This window comes from Enhydra lutris, unplaced genomic scaffold (genome assembly GCF_002288905.1).
Source record: "Enhydra lutris kenyoni isolate GAN:26980312 unplaced genomic scaffold, ASM228890v2 scaffoldscaffold43, whole genome shotgun sequence".
Lineage (NCBI taxonomy): Eukaryota > Metazoa > Chordata > Mammalia > Carnivora > Mustelidae > Enhydra > Enhydra lutris.
The window spans coordinates 3,510,737-3,537,181 of NW_019154127.1; the positions used below are offsets into that span (position 1 = coordinate 3,510,737).

At 49.2% G+C, this 26,445-nt stretch overlaps 1 protein-coding gene across 4 annotated transcripts in view; it reads left to right on the forward strand.

Moving 5' to 3' along the window:
* LOC111155788 (eva-1 homolog C) overlaps positions 1 to 26,445 on the forward strand; it is a 69,023-nt gene that overhangs the window by 29,511 nt on the left and 13,067 nt on the right. For 3 of the 4 annotated variants that reach the window (XM_022516191.1, XM_022516190.1, XM_022516192.1), the window contains 4 exons: positions 3,460 to 3,653; positions 6,424 to 6,547; positions 13,842 to 13,994; positions 24,730 to 24,873. In XM_022516191.1, the coding sequence (XP_022371899.1) occupies positions 3,460 to 3,653; positions 6,424 to 6,547; positions 13,842 to 13,994; positions 24,730 to 24,873 (615 nt within the window). The remainder of the gene's footprint in view (positions 1 to 3,459; positions 3,654 to 6,423; positions 6,548 to 13,841; positions 13,995 to 24,729; positions 24,874 to 26,445) is intronic. The other variant, XM_022516193.1, reaches the window with a different exon arrangement.

A 26,445-nucleotide genomic window follows, 5' to 3' on the forward strand; every position in this document is an offset into this window, starting at 1 on the left:
GGTGTGGGAAGCACCCTGAGGTGTGAGGGCAAGTGGCCCGTCTTCATGATGGCATCTTCCACCATTACTCTAGAGTACATCTGGCGTGGATGTGATCAGCTGTAGAACATACTCCCACCACTGCCCTTGACCTATCAATCCTCCATAGGCTGCACAGTGTCTAGACTTTCTTCATTGGTTAAAAAGCTTTGGTCAGATAACTGTAGGTAAAGGGTTCTTTTCTAAACAGTTTTATTTACCCACCAAAAAGTGCACCTATCACAAACGTGTAGCTAGGTGAACTTTCACAAAGTAAAACATTATATCCACCCTTCAGATCGAAAAAAAGTTTTGCCAGCTCATCCTCCGGTCCCCTCCCTGTCACGAACCCCTCTCCTCCCAAAGGTAACACTTTTCTGGGGAAGCCTGGTGGTTTTAATGTTTTTCTTTTAAATAGACTTTCATTTGTCGAATAGTTTTAGGTGCATGACAAAACTGAATGGAAGATACAGAGAATTCCCAAATACCCGTAGTCCCTATGCAGGCACAGCCTCCCCCCTGCCCCCCTGCCCCCCTGCCCCACCCCTGCTATCAACATTCCCCTTCAGAGTGGTAGATGTATTACAATGGATGAACCTGCACTGACACTTCGTAACATGGACAAAGTCCATAGTTTACCGTGGGTTCCCTTTTGGTGCTGTGTGTTCTGTAGGTTTTGACAATGCGTCACAGCTTGTGTCCATCCCCAGAGTATTGTGCAGACTAGTTCTCTTGCCTTGAAATCCTCCGTGCTCCCCCTGCTCATCCCTCCCTTCCCCCAATCTTCTGATGACCCCTGTCCTTTTTTTCACCATCGCCATAGTTTTGCCTTTTCCACGATGTCATGTCGCTGGACTCGTACAGCCTGTAGCCTTTTCAGACTGGCTTCTTTCACTGTCTTTTTGCAGATTCATAGCTACTTTCGTTTTAGTGCTGAATAATATTCCATTGTCTGGACAAACACATAGGAACTGGACTGACTCTAGAGCAGATTTTACTGGCGGGGTATCTTCTCTGTACCTCCTGGTGTTAGAACTGACACACTGGCAGAAGGGCCCAGAAGGCTTCCAGAGGCCATTCTCTGCAGTGAGCTTCTGCCTCCAGAACATCGCTCTCAGAATACCAGTATGGCGTGCAGTGGGGCTCAGGTCACTGCAATGCACTCAGTCATGTTTTGATGTAAATGACCCCGGGGAGATCAAGTTCTGTTCACAGGGGACAGACTGCATGACAAATAGAAGAAAAGCAATGGCCCAAACAGCACAGATTTCTTTTCCACCCATGTAACAGATTGTGGAGAAAGCTCAGAGAATCTTGTCCCTGAATCTGGGACCCAGGCCCCTTCAGTCTTGTGCCTCTGACACCCCCACAGCCTTCTCATTTCCTTCATCTAGTTAGAGTAGCCCTTGGCCGGTTAGACAAGCCATGAAGCTGAAGTCGTGCTCCCAGGATTAATTTAACATCTTAGTTGGCGGGTCATCTGGCGTGGTCCTGGTGAACGATGTGGTAATGGATGGATGAGAAAGTTTTATTGATGAGTTTGAAGAGGTCCAGGGGTGGAGATACCAGCCTGGGGAGTTTTGGGGGGGGTGCTGGCCTGGAGCTGCATTAGGGTGACTCTGAGTTCCTGTTATGGCTCATAAAGGAGGCTGGAACTTTCACAACTCATGGTTTATCAAGGTCGTCCCGTGTGCCCTGCGGGAAGTTGCTGACCTGCCGTTGGACCACCTAGGGGTCTCTGCTCAGCCTCTCTCAGTGGCTGGTGGGGAGCACAGTGAGAGTGAGGACATCATTCCAACCAGCAGGACCCTGACTTACAACCCCAGGGCCTGATGTCAGTTTTGCTGCTTGAGCTAGGGTCCGCTTTTCCAAGGGAAACCAAATCAGGGTAGCTGATTTCTTGGCCGCCTTCTTTCAAGTGTGGGAAGGAAAAAGGGAGTTGCGGTGAGAGACTTCGGGTCTGGGTTACATGTAAAGTGGGCACTCCCACTCTTCGTCTTCAAGTTGGCAAGTGTGACCATCCTATGGCAGATGTCACAGTCCCTTTCATTGTGACTTCTGGGCAAGGTCAGGGAGCTGCAGTGGGTGCCCTTTGCAGAAAACCATGGTCAGAGAGGATTTTGAAAGTTCGTCAGGGAGGACTTCAGCCCAGGCCGTCTGTGTGGGAATAGGGGAGTTCTGAAACTGCCTTCCTCTGCAACCCCTCCACCCCCTCAGAGGCCACGGGCTGCCAAAGCTGGCTCCCACACACCTCACCAGAAAGTCCCTGGCTCCCTTCCCAGCTGCCTTGCAACTGACCTCATGAGGTGTGAGAAGGAGGAAAGGAATCTACATTTCAGATGAACCTTCCTTCCTCCTTTCTGAGAAGTGGTCCAGGCCGCCCACACCTGCCAGGCCATGCACACAGCTCCTCAGAGCCCAAGGCTCTGTAGCTTGTCCAGCCTGCATGAGAAGTGGCCCGGGACCCTGGGATGAGGAGCTTGTGTTAGTTTTTTCAGGGCTGCTGTAACAAAGAACTGCAGGCTGGGATGGCTGAAAACAGCAGAAATTCACTCCCTGAGAGCTCTGGAGGCCAGGAGCCTCAGATAAAGGTGTGCCAGGGCCAGGCTGCCTCTGGAATGTTCTACAGAAGAACGTTTCCTTGCCTTTTCCAGCTCCTGGTGGCTGCTAGCAATCCTGGGGTTCCTTGGCTTTTAGATCACTCCAGTCTTTACACGGCTGTCTTCCCTCTGTCTCTTCTCTTCTTATAAGGACATCATCACACCTGTCAAGGACCAGCCTACTCCATTATGACCTCATCTTAACTAATCACAACTGCAAGGACCCTATTTCCAAATAAGGGGCACCTGAGGTTCCCAGTGAACATGAACTTTTGGTGGGACATCATTCAACCGGTGACAGAGCCCCACCATCCACCCCTTCCCCTCCCTTCAGAGCAGGCCCTTAGCTCGTGCAGGGTGCCCTGCCTTGCTTTTCTTTCCAGGGCCCAGCAGTGGTCACCCCAAAATAAAATGGCATCCTGTCCATCCAGGAAGGCACGGCCTAGCTAGAGGGAGATCAAAGAACCCAAATCTCTTCAGGGACAGGCATCTCCATGTCCAAGGGATACCCACTTGGGATTTTTTCCCAGCTGCATAGAAATGGTTCAGGATTCCTTGGCTCCTGGCCAATCCCAAAGGGAACGAGACTTCTGAGCCTTCCAACGGGCCATTCCAGACCCAAGGTTTACAACCCAGATGGGAAAATTGGCACCTTTTCCTTTAGCTTCACCTTGAGCCCGTTTTAGGGTCTTCTCCATGGGAGCTGCTAAGGAAGCTCCGTCCCCCATCTTCCTGACTGACCAACCCCTTCTCTGGGGGGAGCTGAGGTCCTCCTCTTCAGAAAGCTGGGAAGAAGGGGTGAGTTCCTGGGCCTCTAGTAACCCAGCTGAATATTTTCCAGGTTATCTAACCAAACTCCTGCAAAACCACACCGCCTATGCCTGTGATGGGGACCATTTGAATCTACAGTGCCCTCGGCATTCTACGATAAGTGTCCAATCGGCATTTTATGGGCAAGATTATCAAATGTGTAGTGCCCAGCAGCCTGCCTCCCAGAGGGAAGACGTGGCCTGTGTGGCTCCCACCACATTGCAGGTACCGCCCTTTGTAGATGCTTTAAGATGATGAAACGGTTCTCTCTCCCTCCCTCTCTTCCTCCCTCCCTCTCCCCATCACTCTCTCTCTTTCTCTGTATATATGCTTGTGATTACATAGTTCACTCACAGCAAACCTGATCCGTGAAAACCTCAGTTCATACGAATCACCAATTTCACGGGTGAGCTATTTGCTTCTCAGAAGGATTCATCACCAGACAAGTCTAAATGGAATTCCTCCTTCCTGGAGAGCTCCCTTAACTAAGACACGTGCAGTATGAATTTATCCAGAGGCGTAGTCCCCACTGTGGTAAAGCCAAGTACAGTCAAGTTGGGCTTTGAACTCCGGGACCACCCTTCCCGTCAATACCCCAGCAGAGAGGGAAAGGTGGGGATGCTTTAATGGGAACCACAGGTCCCCGTGGGGCTGACGGCCAAGGTCATGATCAGCTTCTCAGAGAAGTACGGAGGAAGGGAAACCTCAGTCACGGTCGTTCTTCACAAAATGGTCTTCTTCTCCAGTTGTAGATGAGGACGTTATTCTGGTTTTAAGCTACTTTGGGCAGCCTCTGCTGATTTGTTCTTCTGTTGGAGAGTACCAGGAATTTGCAGAGAACACCTAATCTTTCTTTCTTTCTTTCTTTCTTTCTTTCTTTCTTTCTTGTTGGCATTAAGGGAAAGATCTGGTATAGAAGGAGGCCAGAGCCAATATTTCAATGGGGATTTTAGATTCCTCCTGGCTCTTTGATTTTTTTCAGCCACAGGAAATATGGGTGAAGATAAATTGTTGAGGAAGACTAAGGAATAATGGAATTAGCATAAGGCTGTGTAGCTCTCCCTAAGGCCCAAAGAGAAGCCCAAATAGTATGGTCATGTAAGGATTTTTTTATTTCTCCCACCTGTTGCTTCCATTCCAAGCATCTTAGTATCTGGGCAGTCATGTGGTTGGTAAAGGTACCTGCTGAGTAGCCAAAAGAATGTGTCTGAGTGATTTCCCTCTCAGAGGCCACGTGTTGTTTCCGGAGATGAAGTTACTTTCCTTGTGTCCCCAACCCCATTCCGTAGCCCTAGTGGCCTGTGCCCAGTCCTTACCCAACTTCCTTCCCACCCAGCCCCGGCACCCAGGCCATCTGCTGCTCTCCCGGGTGCATAAGATGAGCACTGGCCGGTGCCAATAGGACAGGAGTGCCTGTTCTGTGACGGAGTGACCTCCTGGCACCCTGAGCTCCCACGCACAGGTGCCGCCCTCCCCGCCCAGCATGGGTGCCTGGCTCTGCCAGGCAGGCCCGAGGGAAGAGGATGTTTCCATAGCCAAGCAGACAAGTTAGCATTTGTGAACCCGGCTCTGATGTTGTGCAGAAGGTTTGTCTGCCAGAGGCGTCCCTGTGCGCTGCTCTTTCATCCAGAGATCAAGAGAGCCTCTATGTCGTGTCTTTTGACTGGGGCCTGGGAGCTGTGGCAAGGGGCTTCCTCTCCTTCGGAGGGAAGGTGCCCGATGTGGGAGACAACAGGTGTCAATGTCCACCCAGAAGCCCCTCAGCGGATCAGGCCCATAACTGAGGGTGACCAGGAAGGTCCCCCCCATGCGGTTTTCAGCCGTGACACAGTTCGGGAACAGCCCTGCCTTGAGTCCCGAGCTGTGGCTGTGATACGTACATTGGAGCCCCCCAGGGGCTGAGTCATTTCATGATGACCCTCGGCCACGAGAACGTGTCCCGTCGTCTGAGGGTCCCTAGGGTTTCCCCTGGACGTGTTTCCTGATTTCATACACGTCCGCTGGACCCCTTGAGGGACTACCTGGTAGGGCCACCGAGCTGCGCCATGAGCTACTAAGAGAGCACGGTGACTCGGACAGCCTCGTGACTGCGCCAAATTCAGTCCAATGGGAATAAGTAAATTCTTGGGAAATGTTCACCGGACTTGGTGTCCTTTTAACAGACCCCGAGTGTAAGTCTTCTGTGACTGTTGTGGGCTCCATTTGGAAATGGAAGAGGGGCAGTGAGGTGCTAGGCTCCTCTGGGACCCCATGTAGGGTCCTCTGTGAGCTTCTTTGGACCAGGTTCATTCACAAAGGAGTGAGCTGCCCGGAAAAAAATTGAGAGCAAGAGACAGTTGAGGGAAAATGTCTAAGCCCAATGCTCACCAGCAAAGCCTGAGCATTCCACAGAGAAAATCGCTCCAAAGGGAACACATGGGTCCTGTGTCCTTGAGGTTGGCAAGGGTGGGAACCAGCTTTTCAGTTTTTATCAGTTGGCCCGTGTTTGGGTTGGGTCTCCAAGGTGTCCCCCAAACACTGAGTAGTTCTCTGTGGTCTGTGCTCGGCTGTTTTCTGCAGCTGGAGAGCTCTGGCTGTGATTCCTGACCCCCACAGCGCTCTCGCAGCCCTCCCGGGAGGGACCTCCGAGGCCCGTCTCACCCGCTCTCTGAGCTTCTCAGATCCTGCACACGTTTCCTGGGGTCTCCGCGATGTGGAACTTTTGCCAAAACCGTGCACAGCACTTCCAGCTGAGATAGATGGGGGGCCGGTGTTCCGATGGGGTCTGCCACGGGTGGGTCAGGTGTCTTATTCTGGGAAAGACGGGGAGACCGGGAGCAGACCTGATCACGCCCGTACGCGAGCTCTCGGCTTAGACCCAGCTCAGCGCAGCTCGAAGGTTCTTTGGGTGGACACCCAGGCCAGACAGACGGAGCCCAGAGCCGCCAGGGTGTGGGATCTCCCAGATGCTGTGTGTGGTTTTCAAGCCTATCCCTTTTCTACCCCCTCATTTTAGAAGGTGCTGGACGAATGCCAGAACCAGCGGGCCTGCCACCTCCTGGTCAATAGCCGTGTTTTCGGACCTGACCTTTGTCCAGGAAGCAGTAAATACCTCCTGGTCTCCTTTAAATGCCAACCTAGTAAGTAACGTCTGAGGGGCACAGTGTGTTTCGGGTGTGGCTTCCCTGTTTCATTCACAGCCCTCACGGGGGATCTCTGCCAGAGGGTGGTAGTCCCACTTAGAAACTTGTTAATAGAGATGTCCTACCTGTTTTTGTAATAGTTTATGCGTATTTGTGTGTGGGTGTGTATGTGTGTGTGTGTGTGTACCCATATACCCACGTTCATTCTTACAAACCCCTGAGTTTAAAGAATCCTTCCTGGTATGTAAACCCCAGTTGTACCCATGCTAAAGCTATCAGGGGTGGCAAGAGGCTATAATTGCTTTCCCCCCAAACGAAGAGCCACTTAGGAGGCCCACCGCCAGCTGCGGGGCTCCTTGCTCTCACGAGAGGGCACAGCTGCCCCCAGAGCCCCTGGTTCCAGATCTCTATGAACTCACCTCTTTGCTTTCACTAAAGCAGGGGCTCCGTACCCAGTGTCTCTTCCTCGAGGAGAAAGAAAGTGGAAAGGTCTCTGGCTGGAGCAGCCTCCTCCACTCTGATTCTCGCCTTTCTCTCTCTGATGACTTGTATCACCTGTAACGCAAGTTAGTTTTGTGATCAACCCATTGCCAGCCAAAAGGAACTGCTTTCTGGGGAGCAGGTCACACTCAGGGGCATGGCGGGTCAGCCCAAGAGAGGCCACAGGCAACGGCAATGTTAGAGGCTCCTAGGAATCCTGGAAAAAACGTGTTGAAAAGAAAGCAGTGTTATAGCAACAGCGTTTAACCAAAGAATTATATACATGGCCATCCCAACATATCGTTTTTGGGTTTTTGCCTTTTGTTCTCTGTGGGTTTCTGCCTCTCGAGCCCAGCAGCTTCCCATTGGCAGCCAGGGTGCCGGGGGTGGGTGAGGCTTCGGGTCACACGCGTGTCGTGTGTGGTCTCCAGTGCGCACTTGCAGAGAAAGCATGAGATCCTCTCAGCAAATATCCAGCTTTGCGTCTTTAACCCTTTCCTTGCTGGGGCCCGGATACCTCTGAACGGCCCCTCTGGCTCTTCCCCCATACTGGGTGTTCAAACGCATGTTCACGCTCACACACACATACACACCACCACACACTTATAGGGTATGCACAGTCGCTCGTACATACACAATAGCACGCCTGTGTATGCTGTCACATGCATAGACACTGTCGCACACATACTCATGATCACAAAGACCCAAAGCAGACCCCAACTTTGCACCCTGGCCGGGGTCTCCCCAGGAAGTCAGGAAGTCATGGCAACTCCTGCCTCACTCGGACACATCCCTTCTAGATCTCTGTGTTCTCAGTCATGTCCTTCCCATGGCTAAGTCTCCAAAGCAGCCGTCCTTGTCCTCCTTCCGTGGTGGGGAAGACAACCCTCTTTTAAAGTGGCCCTTGTTCACAATGTCAAGGATTGGAGAATCCGGGTGGTGGGAATATGCCCATCTATTGTGATATTCTCTCACATTTTTTATACATTGGAAGTTTTTCGTAATCAAAAGGTCCTTTTAGAGGACCAGCCTCTAAAAGAGGTAAAAAGGCCCTTGTGAGATTGGCAGAACTTTGACTCTAAGTCAGTGCCGGACCACAGCCTTATTCCCGCACCGAGCAAGTAGGTCTGATCGCTGATTTTGTTTCAGCAAAACACTTACGGAGCCTCTGCTGTACACAGGTGTCAGGCCAGCTGCTGGGCGTGAAGACAGCTCTCAGGTTTTGCAGAAGTTTCTTGGATGGGGTTCCGTGTGGGACAGCTCCCAACCTTCCTTCGTGTAGCACCATTTACTGCATCTTCACACAGCTGCTTCCTTGTTGTCCTTTAGGTTCTAGCAAATGTCACCTTTCTGGGAAAGACCAGACCTGTCCAAAAAACATCTCAGCGGGAGCCCTGCTGTCTTGGTACTGGGCAGGTCCATCTGGGGGAGTTGACCCCAGCAGGGGTGCAGAGAAGGCATTCCTGGCCGGTGACGGTGGGGCTGAGGACTGCGGGTTGAGGGGTGAGCATAGAAGGCGCACTCCGTGCGGAAGCCTGTGGCCAGAAGGAGCAGGGGGGGAGCGAGCAGGAGCACCGGCCAGGGAGCTATTGCAGGATCCCCGGGGCCCTGATGGCCAAGGAAGCAGGTGGATTCTTTCTTTAAACAAGGAGGGCGTGTGGCTGGGGTTTTAAAATGGCCTCTGGTTGCCCTGTGTGGTAATAGATTAGAGGCAGAGCCCTTGTGTCTTAGTCTATTCGAGCTAGTGTAACAAAATGCTGTAAACTGGGAGGCTTATAATCAATAGAAGTTCATTTCTTGTTGTTCTGGGGGCTGTGAAGACCAAGATCGAGGTGCTGGCCGATTTGGTATCTGCCGAGGGCCCCTTTCCTCCACCAGTGGTTGTCTTTTTGCTCTAACTACCTTGGCAGAAGGGATGAGAACTCTCTCTGGGGTCTCTCTCATGAAGGGCACTAATCCCCTCGTGACCTAAGCCCCTCCCAAAGGCCCCACCCCCTAACATCATCAAGTTGGGCATTAGGATTTCAACCTGAGTTGAAAGTGGACGCAGCGGTTCGGACCAGCGGTTCGGCTTTGGGTAACAGAGACATCGGTGACCTGAGGTCCTGCAGGTTAGGAGACGCCCCTGCTGCTGCTGTGAGTGGGGAAGGAGGAGGGGAGGGGCCCCCACATGCTCCAGACTCTTTTTCTGCCACCCTCCTAGCCCGGAGGCCCTTTGTCTCTGGTGCCAGCCCGAGCGTGACACTGATTGTTCGAAGGGGTACCCGGCGGCACCCAGGGCTACGGGGACCCAGCCCTCATCCCAAGTGCCAGCTATGCGCATCTCTCCCCGGCCCTGCCTGTGGGCAGTGAAACCTGCCACCGTGGGAGCCTTTACGCCGGGGAGCTGGGCCAACACCGCCTACCGGGGCTGGCCTGTTGGCTGGTCTGGGAGCTGTTTTACAGGGACACTGGCTCCGTGAATCAAATGTCAAGTGAGGATAATGCACTTCCCGCACGGGGGCAAGGAGTGTGTGAGTACAGTGCTGTGTAGACGAGAACTACAGTGCTGCTTGTAAGAGGCTTAGCCTGGGCTTGTCCTGCGGGTGCCCTCAGGGACCAGCGGCCGTCATTCCAGGGGGCAGATTAAAGTCGTCCTTGCTGAGGATGGGAGTAATTGGAAGGCAGTGAGACACCAGGTGTTGGGGGGCTGGGCTGGGGTCTGCCCCAGGTACAGGCAAGAGCAGGACATACTGCCTGTAGAGAATTTAAAACACACACACACACACACACACATTAAAAGTGACTAAATCTCTGTGTGTTGAGAACATCACCACGCGTGACCATCCTAAGGAACATCAGGGATCGCACGTTCTCATTGCGGCAGGAGACGCTGCCCAACCCGCTTTGAAGGATCCTGCGGATATGCAGGTGCATATCCGTGTTATTAAGGACAACCCGCCTAGCCCCTGCTTGGCAGAATTGGGGGGGGGGTCTTGTTACTGTTGTCCTTGAAGAAGAGTCCTGGTGGTCCTTCTGCCCAGGCTCCTATCACTCTCCCCGTCCACACCCATGAGGAAGCTTCTGGAAGGCTCCCCACACCCTACCCCTGCCCCGTCCCACCTTGTCTAATTTGAGGCCATCGAACACTCTCACCCAGCTCTAAAACAAATTCTCTTTCTCTACCCAAAGTAGCAATTTGTAGCCGTCTCATTGTTTTTAGGACCCAGAGGTGTCACTCTTAGGTGACAGTGAATTAGCACATTCCCAAGGAACCAAGTGACTCAACATCACACAAGCTAACCCCAAGCATGTAATGTGACACTCACGGGCCCCTCCATTCCAGGAGATGATTGGCCCATAATCTGGGGACAGCATCACTGGACGCCTTAGAATACAAGTGTTGTGTTGCTCTGGGTGAGTTTGGCCCGCATGGAGACCTCCTTTAATGAATGGGCCTTAGTACCTCCGAGAGGTGGTGGCTGAGAAGTACACATCATGACAAGCCTTGAAAAATCTCTTCTAATTTTTAAAAATTCTGAGAAAGGAAGGAAGGAAGGGAGAGAGGGAGGGAAGGAAAGGAAAGGAGGAGGAGAAGGGAGGGAGGAAGGAAAAGAAAGGAAAAGAAAAGAAAAGGAAAAGAAAAAAAGAAAAGAAAAGAAGCCAATCCTGTTGAAAAGGAAAGCTTCCAATTTGCTAGATTAGGCTTGGTTTTCATCCTTTTTGGCGAGCTCTGCCACTGGAAGGCATTCTTAACATTCTTCAGTATTCTCCTAGTCAGATGGGGGCTTGGGCTTTCTTGGTGTGTCTACCTGTGCCCTCTGTTCTGCATCAAAGGCCATCGTTCATTCTGGGCCTTTGAAGTAAGGCAGTATTTTGGTGTTGGTGGGATTTAGCATTTACTCACCAAAAACACTGAAAACTTCACTCCAGGGCGGATGTGACTCACCAAAATCAAACCCTCCGATATCAGGGTCAGACTCAGTGTCCTTTCTGTTTAGCAAAAGAAAACAAAGCTTTTCTTGGCGTTAGGTTTAAACTGTTGTGTGAAAATTCCAGTGATCGGGTGAAGGGCATTCTAGACATTGTTTTGTCACCACTTAGATTTTCCCTCCTCTGTTAGTTCCTCGTGTGTTCAACCACAGGCATCTGCAACCTGGTTTCTGTTTCATGCCTTTCGTTAATCTTGAGTGTTCCATCATCACAGATTAAGGGACGGCGCCAAAATTTATCAGCTGATGGTATACTGAGATCCTGAATTTCCAATCTCAATCTGAAGTGAGATTTCCTCACTGTTCTTCTCCTCTTGGTGTAGAAAGGCACGGGAATTCACACGTTACAGAAAAAGGTAGACTTTACATTTGGGGAATATTTTCTTTCTTTTCGTTTTAAGTTTGGGGCTTGAGCATCAGCGATACCAGGATATGGAAGTCCCATGGCCAGGCCACCGTTGCCCTAGTGTTTACCCCTCCTGACTTCCTGGAAGGCTTCTTGGGGGGTGCTTTCAAATTGGTTTGATTACAAGGCATAGTAAGGAAAAATTTTACATTTTGGCCCAGCACAACACACACACACAACTCAAAAGATTTTTTTTTTAATTATATAATAGCGTTATTCCTTGTTTGCATGATGCACTTTGATGCTTTCTAAACTCTTCTTTTTTTTTTTTTTTAATTGCAGATCACAAATGACTAAACTGATTTTCTGAATAGAATAGACTAGAATAGGCCTCAAATCACAGTTTGAAAAACTTTTGCTTGAGGTGTATGAGGGATCTGGGTGGGAATGGCCTGCACCTTCCATCCATAAACATGAGTGAGTCAGAGAAGTGAAAGTGGGGGTTGGGGAGTGGTCATGGGGGGTGGTCATGGGGGATAGTCTTTGGGGGTGGCCATGGTGGTGGTGGTCATCGGGGTCGTCATGGGGAATGGTCATAGGGGTGGGAATGGAAAATGGCCATGGAGGGTGGTCATGGAGGAAGGTCATCGGGGTGGTCATGGGGTGTGGCCTTTGGGGGGTGGTCACAGTGGTAGTGGTCATGGGAGTGGTCATGGGGGATGGTCATGGAGATGGTTATGGGGGGTCGTCATGGGGAATGGCCATAGGAGGGGTAGTAAAGGGAGGGATAGTCGTGGGAGAGTAGATATGGGGGGTGCTATTTTTCTTTCTTCTTGACACTTTCTTCCTCCCCATCCCAGACAGTCCATGGCAGCCTGCGTAGCTCCTATGATTTAGCTCCTGTTGGCTTGTTTGGCTGAAAAATGTTCCCATTTGCTCTGCAGTTGCCATTTCAAAGTAGAAAAATCTAGGAGTAATACAGGATCTTTTTTTTTCCTTACAAAATGTTGGGGAGGTGGGGAGAGGAGAACCACACATGCAAACAAATGACCATAGTCTCCTTTGTGTTTTGCTTTGTTTTGATTTTGCAAAGTTTAAGGTAAGTGGCAGATTAGGAAAAGATACTTGTAACACCTAATAGAGGAAAGTTAGCATCCAGAACATACGAATCACTGCTACAGTGTCTAAAAATCCAAAACACAATACACCAAGGATATGAAGAGGGGGTTCCCAAGAGAGTTGTTCTGAAGATTAGATTCACTGATACATTTAAAGATCTTAGAACAGGGCTTAATCCAGAGGATGAGCTCAGTAAATAGTAGCTTTTGTAATTTTTGAAATATCTTTATTGAAGTATGATTTACATAGCGTAAATTTCACTGATTGTAAGTGTGCCATTCAGTGATTTTCAGCAAATGGGCTGAGTCATGCCACCAACACCACTGTCCAGCTGTAGAACATTTCCATCGTCTCAAAAATGTCCTGTGTTCATTGTGGTCATTTCCCTTTGGTCCCAAACCTCAGCCCCAATAGAACCACTCACCTACATTCTGTCTCTATGGGCTTGCCTTTCCTGGAGATCTCAACAAAATAGAATCATACAATACCTGATCCTTTGTGTCTGGAGTATTAACGATGATTGCTTTTAAAAATCAAATCATTATGAAACAAGGTTATTAATGGAATGCTTTTCCAGTATGTTCTTAAAAAAAAAACAATCAACTATATTTTCATCAGCAGTGCATGTACAATGTGAATGCTGTGTGACATTGCGAAGGGAAATGTTACTGTGGTCAGTGAATTACACAGACACACAGACCTTACCCTACATTCTTTGGGAACAAACCTGGTGCGGGTTGTCATAAGGTAGCACAGACCACAGCAGCCGAGCGTCGTTTGCTCCTGGATCACCAGACTGGGGGCAGGAAAAAGGGACTCTTCACAAGACGCATGCCCTGTTCTTTCCCTTTCCTAGCCAAGGAAATCATTTGCTTTTACATCCTCTCTCTTTTTATATATGGAAATGGGGGTGCTAGGATGTTAGGAAATCTGGTGGTGAGTTTTAATTGGGCTCTCTCCAGAAGTTTAATCTGCAATCAGGTAATTCCTGATCTTTACCCATGTGGGTCCAAGTCAACATTTGAGGAAAGGATCCCTTCGATTAAGGAATGTGTGACATCAAGTGGAGAGGGAGAGAGAGAGACATCCGTTATGGCCAAGGCCCATCCCCAAACCGAGCCCAACGAGGCCAGTGAGCCCTGTCTTCCCCTATACTTGGCCCCTGTCTCCTCTGCCTTCCTCTTCCTGTCATTCCCACCTCTTCCTGCAGAGGGCTCTTATTCCAGGGTCAGACCCCACCACCGGTGGGGCTGTTCCCACTGTCCTTCCCAGGAAGCAGCTCCAGGGGGTGGATGAGTGGCCAGGGGTTGGGCAGAGCTCCCTGATTCCTCCTGAGGAAAGCTGATGGTGCCGCTGATTTTTGTTTCTGCTTCAGATGAATTAAAAAACAAAACCGTATGTGAAGACCAAGAGCTGAAACTGCACTGTCACCCTTCCAAGTTTCTCAACATCTACTCGGCGAGCTACGGCAGGAGGACCCAGGAGAGGGACACCTGCGCCTCAGAAGCAGAGCGGCTCCCCCCCTTTGGTATGTGGCTTCATGGGGCTATCTGATTCGGTACCAAGGGGATTGGGACTCTGGATTAGAGGGAAAGTCAAGGGCAGGGGGGAAACACCCCCAGGGTGCCACCTCCTTCTGCCCCACATTCCCAAATTTGTCCATTGTTTAGTTGTTTCACATCAAGTAGTTATTGAGCACCAACTGTATGCAGGATCCTGTTCTATGGGTGGAGGAGTCGTCAGTGACCAACTTCTTCATGGAACTTCATGGAATTTCCAGCTGTGCAGAAAGTGGTCGTGAGAGAATGAACAAATGAAAGGACTTTACTCATTGTATTTCAGGTGCACACAAGTGCTAAGGGGTAAAGCACACTGTGGAAGGGAAATAGGGGAGGCTGGGGTGTGCTTCAGAGAGGCCCGGCATTGCAGGGTCACTGGCATGCTGAGCAGAGACTTAAAGGAGGAGACCTGCGGATACCTGGGGATGGCGTTTGGGTAGAGAGAAGAGCCTGGACCATAACTGGTTGTGTAGGGTTGAGGCAAGCTCAGGGAGTCATTCTTCTTAGGGGTCTGCAGTCTAGAGCCGAGAGGTGATGGCCGGGATGTGGGGCTGGAAGCTGCCCCCATTGAAGTCACCTGATATTATGATTAGTCAGGGCTTCCCAGAGAAACAGAACCAACAGGACAGACATGCATATATTTGGAAAGATTGATGCTAAGGAATTGGCTTACATAGTGGTGGTGCTTGGCAGATCTGAAACCTGTATGATGGGTTGGCAGTCTGGGAACCCAGGTAAGACTTTGGTGTTCAGTCTTGAGTCTGAATTCTGCAGAATGGCAGGCTGGAAGCAGGCAGATTTTCTGTGCTGCAGCCTGGAGGGAAATCCATTTTTCAGAAAACCTGTCTTTGCCCTTCAGGCCTTCAACTGATTGGTTGAGGCCCACCCCCATCAGGAAGAGTAATCTGCTTTACTCAGAGTCTACTTTGCATGTGAAATGTTAGTCCTAGCTTTAAAATATCTTCACGACCACAACTAGACTGGTGATTCATCATAGCATCGCTGAGTTGAGACATAAAATTAACCATCATATACCCCAGTCTCCAGCAGAGAAGCCGCCCGATCTCTACCCTCCATATTACCCAAGAGAATGGGCCCCAAGGGTACATAGCACAGAGAGCTGCACTTGACTCACCAAAATCTAAAATGAGCTCCAAGGAGGGCACATGATGTGATGAGCACTGGGTGTTATATGCAACTAATAAGTCATTAAACACGACCCCCAAAACTAATGATGTCCTATACGTTGGCCAATTGAATTTAAATTAAAAAAAATAATAAAAAATGAAAATAAAATGAGCTCCAAAATGTACTAAACTGCTACACTCACATGTGAAATTAAACATTAATTTTAAAAAGAAATTCGTATAAAACCAATTTTCCCCAGGGGGAAAAAAAAAAGAACATAAAGTGTCTGACTGTCCAGACAAACTCTCAGGCAAGACTAGAGAGAGAATAAAAACCAGTTCAAGAGGAACATGTGCCCCCACCCCCCCGCCAAGGCCCCCAGCCCAGTGTTCTGGGAAGAAAGGCCCCTCAGCGGCTGATGACAGAGGGTCCTCTAAGGGCAAAGACAGCCCGAAGTGGGCATCTGGCTGCACTTGATTAGCTCTGGGCAGAAGACTCCTGTGTAACGGGCTTGGCTGCCAAATGGGGGCAGTGAGGTCCTTGTGGGCGTGGCTTCCCATTGTACATCCTGGCACCACCCCATGCCCCACACCCTGGTGAATGACCTGGGAGTTCCTGACACTCCAGTCTCCCTCGCATGTAACCCTTGCGTGTTTTCAGAACATCTTCACCCACTCCTGCCTTGGTCCCACTGCTGCCTTAGCTCAGGGACCACTGCCTGGTCATCGCAGTCTCCCTGCTCCCCGGCTGGCCTTCCCCTTACCCCCAGGTGGCCAGAGGCATCCGTCTGAAAGGCCAGTGTGATCCCTGTTCTTCCAAACATCCTGCAAGGACACTTCTTATGATCTGGTCTCCTCGGCTGGGTAAGGGGCCCTTGGTGATCTGACCTATTTCTGCAAAAAAGGGGCTCTCCTTCTTGATACTGGGGTGGGGTACCCCATTTCTCAGGCTTGTGAAATCTAACTGAGCCACATGTGTTTGGGGAGGCGGCAGTAAGCTCCATCTGTTTCAGTTGTTGTTTTGAGCAGAAGTCGGTCCGCGAAGCAGACGGACAGGTATGCAGGCTGATTTATGTACCGTGGGTCGCGCTGCCTTAGGTTCCTGGGAAGCTGGGAGTGGGGCTGAAAGGGAAACGTAACCAGCCAAAGAAAATGTTAGCAGACATCATGGCTAAAGCACAGGTTTCCATAGAGACTTCGAGGAATCCTGTGGTCAGCCAGCTGTGCTCATGCCACGAATAACCCTTGTGGCCGCGGAAAGGTCTCTGAATGGAGACCATGCCCCTTGCTCAGGGGTTCAGTTTTGAAAAGTCTGAGCCCCAGCAAAGTCTCCCGGCAGAAACAACCTGCTCATCCGCCCCCATCCCCTCGCATCCCTCACGGTCAAGGGCTCCCGTCCCTCGCCGGTGGACTACACGTAAGGTTGAGGGGCAGGCTGTTCTCCGCATTCAGGAACCGCTGCGTCCTGCCCCTGTGCTCTGCAGGGGAAAGGCTTGCAGGGAAGAGGAGAGGCCCTTGGGAGGGCTCCTCATCCTCAGTTCACCGCCAGCCTCACGCGGAGGCCTGGACTGTGCCCGCCTTCCAGGTCAACATCAAGGCCAGACCCTTGCGCGTGTGCGTACAGACCATTGGCTGCCCGTGCTGACGTATCTCCCCATCTCGCCGAGTGCTGAAAACTCATTCCCTCCTTGGCCCCAGGGAGACTCTACGTAAGGTTTTAACCTGCGCTGAGCGTGTTCTCCCCACCAAGCCGTCCTTTCATCCCCCTTGTGTAAACACACTTTACCATTACCCGCCTTTTGCCCACCTGCCTCCTGCTGACTCGCCCGCACTGAGTACCTCTCACCGGCTCTGCTCCCCGCTTCTGCGCATCTCTAACCTGGACCACCCAGACCATCTCCGGACTGGCCTCTCGGCCTCCCTTCTCCCCGATTCCCTCCCTCAGTCCCTTCCTCACTTAGCAGCCGGAGAGAGATTATTAAAATAAATCAGATCATAATACCTGCCCACCATAATTAGAATCCATCCATTCTCCCACCTGTGGGTGCATCCTCCCTTCCCTTACAAACCGTGGATGGGGCACTGCACCCACACTCATAGCCTGGGGTCTTTGCATAAGCTCTTCCCTTGGCCTGGAATGTTCTCACCCCACCATCCAGGAATCAAGTCAGGCGTCCTTCTCGGACGGGGTTCCTGGGGCTCCCTGCCAGCGTGGGACCTTGTCTCTGCAGTGCCAAGCGGTTCCCCTGTTGGAGTGTCTTCATATCACGGAAACCATCACTTACCTGCCTCAGGTCTCTTTCCCCAGGGGAGGGCAAGCGCTCATAGACATGGTGTCTGTCTGCTCTCCGCAGAATTCCCAGCATCCCGAGCTGTGCCTGGCACAGAGTGGGTGTCCACGTGAATCCTGATGTGTGTGAATGAATCAGAGCCCCTCCTAAGGGAGGTGTCCACACAGGGCTCCCACAGGTGCAGGTCTGGTGTCGTCATGGCTTCCAGCCCCTCATGAGATGCTGGAAATCTGGACTCTTTTTTTTTTTTTTTCTTTTAATGTGAAATGTTCCAACTTTTAAAACAGTGTGTGAGCCAAACAAAACATGCCTCCGGGCCACATCCGGTCCCTGGGCTGCCAGTTACTAAGTTACTATGGCTTGGCCACATTCGCTTTGAAGAAGAGAAAAACGGTATTCATTCTCAACCCTGGGACCTGACATGAGCTTGGTGGGATGACTATCTAGGGCCGGGTGGTCAGGCCTCACCGTGGCCTCTGGAAAGTGATGGGTGTACCTTTCCTCTCGGGCATAAGCTGCCGTCTGGTGGAACCGAGAATTCTCCAGCCTCCATGCCTCCCAGGCAACACTCATGGTGAAAGCCGGCTGGGCCCCAGAGAGGTCAGGAAGCACTGCTGAGCGGGGCTTTTGTTCCCAAATACCGAGAGGTCATTTCCAGTTCTTTCCTAAAGGTGACTGGTGGGATCCCTGTTAGTGTCCTGCACCAGAGCCCTAAGAACATTTAAGGGACATAAGAAAACAGTGCAGCCATAAATGTTACCCATCAAATGAGAAGCTTTTTCCTTCTCAGGGTCTCCTCCAAGTCCTGATATCTGAGCGTAGGACCATTTTTACATAATGGCAATTCTAAAACAGATACATTTGATTCACTTGATACATTTGATTCATACATTTGATTCATACATTTGAAATGTAACTTTATACCCTGGGTGGTCTCCCACGTGTCCAACCAAATGCCAACAATGCCAGTCATTTCTTCATATCTTGTTGAAGGGATGTAGCATATCACGTAATTAACCATGCCCCAGTGGCTGGCGTATTTTACTGCTTCTGATCTTCAAATATTCTAAGTGATGTATGATGAACTTGTGCTCGTAGCATTTTCTTTCCTCCGGGTTGTTTCCTTGGGATAAATTCCCAGAAGTTTTATACTGAAAGAAGGTGTGGGCATGTTTACAATTCTTTAAGTGTATCCCCAGACTTCTTTCCAAAACCTTCTTGTTCCAATTTATGTGTGTAAACAGCGACGTACACTCCTAAGTTTCCTTGCAACTCTGGTAGAGGCATGTATGATTTTTCTTCGTGGTTCCAATTTAATAGATGTAAAACAGTCTTCTTATTTGCCTTTCTTTGTCTATGAATGGCTTTGAACATTTCCCATGTTTTTGTGGCTCTTGTATTTACACTCGCTCCCACTCTCTCTCTAGCCTTTGTCCTTTTTCCCCCCCGGTGGGACCCTTATTATTATTTTTTTCATAAATTTTAACATGACAGAGGAAAGATGTTAATCCTTGACATGCTTTTTCCTGCTGCCAGTCTCCCACCCCACAGTATATTTTTTTCTGGACTTACAGTTTGGTTTTGTTATAGGCTGGTTTGTTGCTTTTTTGATTCTGTGTACTTTGTACGTCAGATGGGATCAAGAGGAAGGGGCTTCATGGCGGTGGGGAGGAGGACATCCCTGGTGGAGGTCAGGGCATCTGCACATAATCTCGCACCTGACTGTCATGTGTGACATCATCACGATCCCATGAGAATCTTCAGGGGTGTCCACAGCCTGGATAACGGTACTTACCCTAGTGGGACCCGAGCTTGTGCCAGACATCCCAAAAGATATAGGGGTGCTCATTCTTGTCCGCAGCAAAGTCTTTGAGACCCCACCTGAAGGAGGGCGAGCAGAGCCTCCATTCTGTTTGCAGTGCCCTAAGCTGGTCCCGTCTGGAATGCACCAGCAGGCAAGGCCATGGTGAGGCATTGGCCACACGCTACACATGGACCTTGGACTGTGTTTCCCAGCCTTTTCTCCAGAAAATTCTATTTGGATGGCACAGTGGGGTGAAGGGCAGCACGGCCCAACTCCAAAACCAATAGCTGAGGGGCATCGGGGGGCCTGAGGGAAATATCCAGAATACTTGAGCTCATTCACTTTTGAAGTTGGGAAATTCTACTCTGAGATGCACTTGGCCTCTGGGTGCAAAGCTAACCAACGCTGGCTTCTCCTCAAGGCCTTAGACTCTCACTAACACTTTCCTCAAGGTCCTCCCAACTTATGCTCGAGGTCCACCCACATTTTGAGGAACTCTTTGTATCCCAGAAACTCACTTTTAAGTGTGAAAATATGCTGTGGCAACATATCCCGAAATTTAATAGCTTAAAATATAAACAAATGTTTATTCCCTCGCAGTTTCTATGAGGCAGGAATTCTGGGGTGGTTTGGTTGGTGTTTATGGCTTAGGGTCGCACGTGTTCTGGCGAGGTCTCAGATGGGTCACTGGCTGGGGCGACAGTCACCTGAAGGCTGAGCTTCCAAGGTGGGTCTCTTATATGGTAGGTTGAGTCGGTATTGTTGTTGGTGGAGATAGGGGTCATGTGGACTGGCTCTGATTCACTGTGGGAGGAGGGTACACAAGGGGTATGAGTTCCAGAGGCTGATGATGACTAGGGATCATCTTGAAGGCTGTTAGGGGCTGAGTTCTGTGTCCCTAAATTTTGTAGGCTAAAGTCCTAAACCCCAGCACCCCAAAATGCAACTGCATTTGAAGAGAGGGTCTTTAAAGAGGTGTTTAAGTTAGATTAAGGTCCTGTGGGTGCTAATCCAATATAACTTGTGTCCTTATAAGAAGAGGAGGTTAGGACACAGACATACACAGAGGAAGACCATGTGAGGACACATGGTCTTGCCATCTGCAAGCCAAGGAGAGAGGCCTCAGAAGGTACAACCCTACTGTCATCTTGGGCTTCTAGCTTCCAGAACGGAGTGGAAATACACTTCTGCTGTTTAAGTTCCCAAGGGGTAGTACTTGTTACAGCAGCTGTAGCAAACTAATACTTTGCAATAACCCTGAACTATGAAATAAAGAGGAAGACATGAAAGACCGATGACTACGCTAGCTGTGAGGTCATCTTCAAAAAGTGGTATCTTTTGGCCACATGAGTTCAAACAAAGCTATATCTGCTGTCTTGTCTTGAGGGTGCTGACCCTTCAAAGACATGCCTGAAAGAGCTTCCAGCAGGTCAGTTCCGTCAGAATCTATGTCTTGTCAAGTGGAAGGGAAAGGAGAGTGTGAAAGTGACTGATCGCTGTTGGTCCCACATGAACACCAGTGAAACTATATCTTAACACAGGGCGGGGTGAGCCTTCCCACAGACCTGGGCATGAACTTCGGGAAGGTCTCCTGGCTGGGCGTCCACTGTGACGTGTCATTTCCTGCTGCAGTTACGTTTTCTGGGTGGGCTCCAGGGATCCTGCTGTTTCCTTAGAAACCACCCAGTGGGCCTCAAGGTCTGGGCTAAGGCCATCCCAAGGCCAAGTGTGGGTGGACCTCGACTTCCCAGCCAAAGATTAAGGTGCCAGGGGCCCCCTGCTGCCAAGAGTAGCCTAATTATCAAAATAAACAGACGTTGTAAAGATTAATTAACTTCAGTTTCAGTGTTGAACAATAGCTAAAAAAAAAAAATTAAACAGTTGAATATCGTGTTATCAGATGGGTTGGGGGCGGAGGATGATTTGCCAGGAAGAGAGGATGCAAATAAAATCAGCCTGAGAGGGAGATCATCACTTGAGAAAAAAGTCCTGGAAACGGCCCAGAGCTCAGTGTCAACAAGGATATGGTCAAACCTGAGTCAGACCTGAATTACTTTGGGCCTCTTCCTGAAAACACACTGTGGGTTTCACTCTGACCAAGATAAACTCTTTTGCTTCCAGGGAACTCTAAGAGTGCAGAAGCACACCTCTCTAAATCACGCTCGCCGAAGCACCTCCTGGGTCAAAGAGGGTTGTGGGCTTATAAATGAAAAGAGTTTCTTTTTCCTTCCTCTGTTAGCCTGAAAGAATATGGTCAGGCACACATCCTAAGAAAATATAAGGTTTCTAGGGCACTCATACAATTCTGCCGGGAGTATGAATCAGAAATTTTCTGGGTAACAGTTGGGCGGTGTGTATCAAAAGCCTTAATATTTTAAGCAGTCTTTGACAAAGCAATATACTTCCAGGAATTCCTGTGGAAACTATTGTGCTCATGTGCAAATATTTAGCTCTAAGGATGTTCCACAAAGAACTGTTTCTATTTATTTATTTATTTATTTGAGGGAAGGAGAGCGTGAGTTTGGGTGGGGGAGAGGCAGAGGGAGAGAGAGAGACCCTCCAATGGACTCCCCACTGAGCGTGGGCTCCACTTCAGGACCCTGAGATCAGGATACAAGCCAAAATCAAGAGTCGGATGCCTAACTGACTGAGTCACCCAGGTGCCCCCACATAGAACTGCTTCTAATGTTCAAAAACGGAAATCATCTGAACAATGATTGCATTGGGCATTGTAAATAGAGCTGGCACATTCGTACAATGAAAAACTATGCAATTCTTTAAAATTATGTTCATGTTAAAATTTTGCAGATATCTTAAATGGGAAAAAATAGCCTACAAAGTGATAAGTATATGACACCACTGAGGGGGAAGGACCTTCCCACACAGAAAAGTGGTGGAAGGAGGTTCCTTAAAGATTAATAGTTTTGTTTTGTTTTGTTTTGTTTTTCCCGGATTTATAGGCATTTTTATTTTTCTAGTTTTGGCTTATCTGTGATTTTTGAGTTTTCAACTACAAACACATATTTCCTTTGTAACAGAATAAACAATAGTTACATCAGACTTCTAAGAAAAATTTCATAATTCAGACCGTTACCTCTTCCCGATGCAGAAATCGTACATCCCATTCTCGGATCTCTTGACTGGGAATTCTGAAGGGTTTACGGAAAGGCTAGGGGACCCTATAGACTTTTGGAAATGAAACGGCTGAGTCCCAGGATGTGAAGTGTGTCAGCTTAAAAGATGCTGGTGTATGCTCCACAGTTTACCCTCTCCCAGCTGTGCTCAAGAGTTTCCATTGATCTGTATCTTCTTCAACACTTGGGATAGCCAGTCTTCTTAAGTTTTGCTGATCTAGAAAGTGCAAAATATTATTTTCATCATGGTCTTAATCTGTATTTCCCTGATTTATATATTATATAAGCAAACTATTATATATAACTTATTGTAACATATTACATATATGATGAACAACCTGTGTCCCAGCAAAGCATTGGGGACACCCCATCAGTTGACGGGCAAGTGTTGAGAACAGCCTGTCATGTTAGCTGTTGTTGTAAGTGAACCGAACTTTGTAAGGTCTCTAAAATTCTCTCCTCTGTTCTCTGCTCTCCAAGTTCTAAATTCCTCCCAGTGTGTATTATTTTTTAAAGATTTTATTTATCTATTTATTTATTTGGTGGGGGAGGGGCAGAGGGAGAAGGAGAGAGAAAAATCTCCCGCAGACTCCCCGCTGAGCAAGGAGCCCCACACTAGGCTCAGACTTATGACTCTGAGATCACGACCAGAGCCAAAAACCTAGAGTCAGATACTCAACCAACTGAGCCCCCTGGCACCCCACCCCGTAAGTATTATTAAAATTGCTTCCAAGCTGAGATTGGTTCCCTTCTCCCAGGGCCTCCCATACACTGTCCCTAAAGGACAATAGCATGAGGCCATTTCTCTAGACTGCATGTCGCTAGCAGAATAGTCTGTCTTTGGCTAAGCGTTCACAGGCAAACTCAGTCTTCTCCAGGTTCCTTTTCCCTGCTCATTCTCTGTGGCTTCCCCATCCACACCCCACTATTCCAGCTCACGGTCAGCCCCCTGGACTCCCCTTAAGTGATGCTACTTTGGTGTTTATGCCTTTCTGTCTTGCTCGTTTCTACCCAGTTAAGCACGTTCTCCCGTGACCAAGTCTCTTTAACCCCAGCAAGCCCGTCATGACCGTGAAGGTCCACACTCATCTCTCCCAACACTGACCCTAGCACCCCTCGTCCTCGCCTTGCACTGCCAACACTCACGCCCTGTTTCACGTGGCTAGACATCGGGTCCCACGTGTGGGTTTTGTCTGCCGCTCCAGCACACTCTGTGAAAGCAAAGTAGACTTCTTCCGACTTGTTTTTCTTACAGCACTTAGCGCCTCTGCACCTCACCTCTGTATGTGTGAAATTCATATTTACTAATTGTGTTGGCGTTGTGCCAGGTGCTGAAAAACCTATCCTTGTGTTTATTTAGTTCATTTCATTCATTCATTCTTCAGTTATTTACTGGGTTTCTACACTGGGCCAGGATATGGGCATTGATGACAAGCAAGACAGAAAGAGTCGCTGTCCTCTCGGAGCTTGTGTTCTCGCAGGGGAGATGCCTTCTCAAAGTAGACAAATAGGGGCGCCTGGGGGGCTCGGTTGGTTAAGGGTCTGACTCTTGATTTCAGGTCACGATCTCAGGGTCTTGAAATCAAGCCCCACATCCAGCTCTGCTCTGAGTGTGGATCCTGCTTAAGATTCTCTCTCTTCCTCAGGGCACCTGGGGGGCTCAGTCAGTTAAGCGTCTGCTTCTGAACTCAGGTCATGATCCCAGGGCCCTAGGATCAAGCCTGGCATCAGGCTCCTGGCTCAGCGGGAAACCTGTTTCTCCCTCTCCCTTGGCTCCTCCCCTTGCTCATGCTCTGTCTTGTGCTCTCACTCTAATAAATAATAAAAAAAAAAATCTTAAAAAAAAAAGACTCTCTTTCTTCTTCTCCCTCTGTACCACCTCCCTGCCCACTCTCTCTTAAAAAAAAAAAAGGCAAATGAAGTATTTCAAGACGTGGTATGGGGCATAAAAGAAATAGTCTTCATTCAGCGTGTTACATATTTTGCATGTTCTGTGTACAAGGCCGGTTACATTATTTGCGGGGATTGGTGCAAAATGAAAATGTAGGACCCCTTGCTCAAAAATATGTAAGAATTTCAAGACAGTAAGACCAGAGCGTCATAGCAAGCTCACGGCCCTGCTAGTGCGTGTCCAGAAGCCCGCTCTGCCTATATAGGACTTAGCCTATATGACTCATATGATAAAGCATCCTGGGGACATTAATGAGACAGAAAATTTTCCGAGAAACTATGTCCATGAACTTGAAATCCAGCTCAGTGTATTTCCTTAACAGAAAATAGCAAAAGCCCCGTGGTTAGCCAAATACGGATGCAACCTGAAATTCTTGTTGGCGTTCCCTGCCTTTCAGACTGCCTGTCTTACTGGGCTTTGCAAGTATTATCCAGGAGGTGCTACGGGAAGCAGAGATGCAAAATCATGGTCAACGATCACCATTTCGGGAGCCCCTGTCCGCCAGGAGTGAAAAAATACCTCACTGTCACCTATGCCTGTGGTAAGAATATACCACCCCCCCCAACCTGCTCTAAGACCCGCCTCTTTGGGAGGTGGTGATCGTGGGAAAAGGCGTTTTCGTGCAACAAACCAAATGACGTTACTCCTGAAACGGTGTTGTCACCCCAGATATTCCAGAGTACTTTTTTTCCATCCTTTATTCCTGTCTAGGATGTTCACATTAAGTAAGCAATACAAGTTCTTTGGTCACAATTCGTTTTGAAAGCACTTTCAGCGATCAGATCGGCAATAAATGGGAAGAGGACAGAAAGTACAAGCACATGGGAGAAGAGTGATTTTAATCTGGGTGCTTAGGAGGCTCTGAAATTTATGTGTATATGACGCAAGCTCGCAGAAGTATTGTTTGGCTCCCACTTACCCTTGCAGTCTTGGTTTTAGGCTCTGAATGACTAACTCTCTATACCGCCAACAGCCATATTATCTGCATACCCACCGCGGTGAGTCAACAGATCAAATGCTCACCCGAAAACAATTAAAAGTGTTACATGACAGCAGACTTGGTTTTCCCAGCGTCTTCAAACGAGAAAATGCAACGCCTGGTCCATTAGAGTCCAAATTTACAGAGCTGCCTGAAAATGAAAGGGCAGCAATGATTCTCGGAGGGTACGGTGGATTTCTGGTTTGCCATCCTGACACGGGGACCGTTCATTTGGAAATGAGCGTGGGAGCCAAGGGAGCAAAGAGAACCGTATCTGAAAAACCCGATGTGTGTGCTCCTGGAAACCCCTTCTCCCACCAGATCTCCCCACCTTGTTCTTTGTGTAACAGCTTGAATGAGATATAATTCACAGGTCATCTGGTTCACCTCCTAAGGCACACGAATCAGTGATTTTAGAATTTTAGTTTATTCTTGGGATTTAATTTTGTTCACAGAATCATGCAACCACTGCCACAATTAACTTATGAACATTCTCATTATCCCCCAAAGAAACTCTGCCCCCTAAGCTGTGACCCCCCCAACGCAACCCCACCACCCCACCCCAGGCCACCACCGATCTACTTTCTGTCTCGATGGATTTGCCTCTTGTACCTCTCATATAAATGGCATCATGCAGGATGTAGGTTTTCTTTATTGTTTCGTTTTGTTTTTCATGATTGGCACCTCTTTACCTAGAGTGTTTGCAAGGTTCATCCATGCTGTGATCTAATAATCCTTTTTGTGATCTAATAATATTCCAGTGCATTCCCCAGCCTTTTATATCCTGAGCTAAACATGTCCTCTGCGGCGTCAAAGCCGTAATTGGTACAATAAGGTGGCGGCATGAATGCATTTCCAAGCTAATAGCAGCCACACGAGCACTGCAGGAAATGTGATGTGACTTCCCCTCTCAGCCTTTATTCCCGCTCCCATGCTGGAGCAGCTCTGGGGTTCCTCCAAGAAGGCACACAGAGCACCCTGAAGTTCTAGGAGCGTCCAGCCTCTCCAGCTGAGTGTTGAAGGAGGGTAGCCTACAAACGAGGTGAATATCCTGCTGTGCCTTTAAGAAGGAGCTGATAGCTCCCAGGGTGGGGGCTTTTCTTAGTGGAGAGAAGGTGGGCTCTTGGGGCCTCG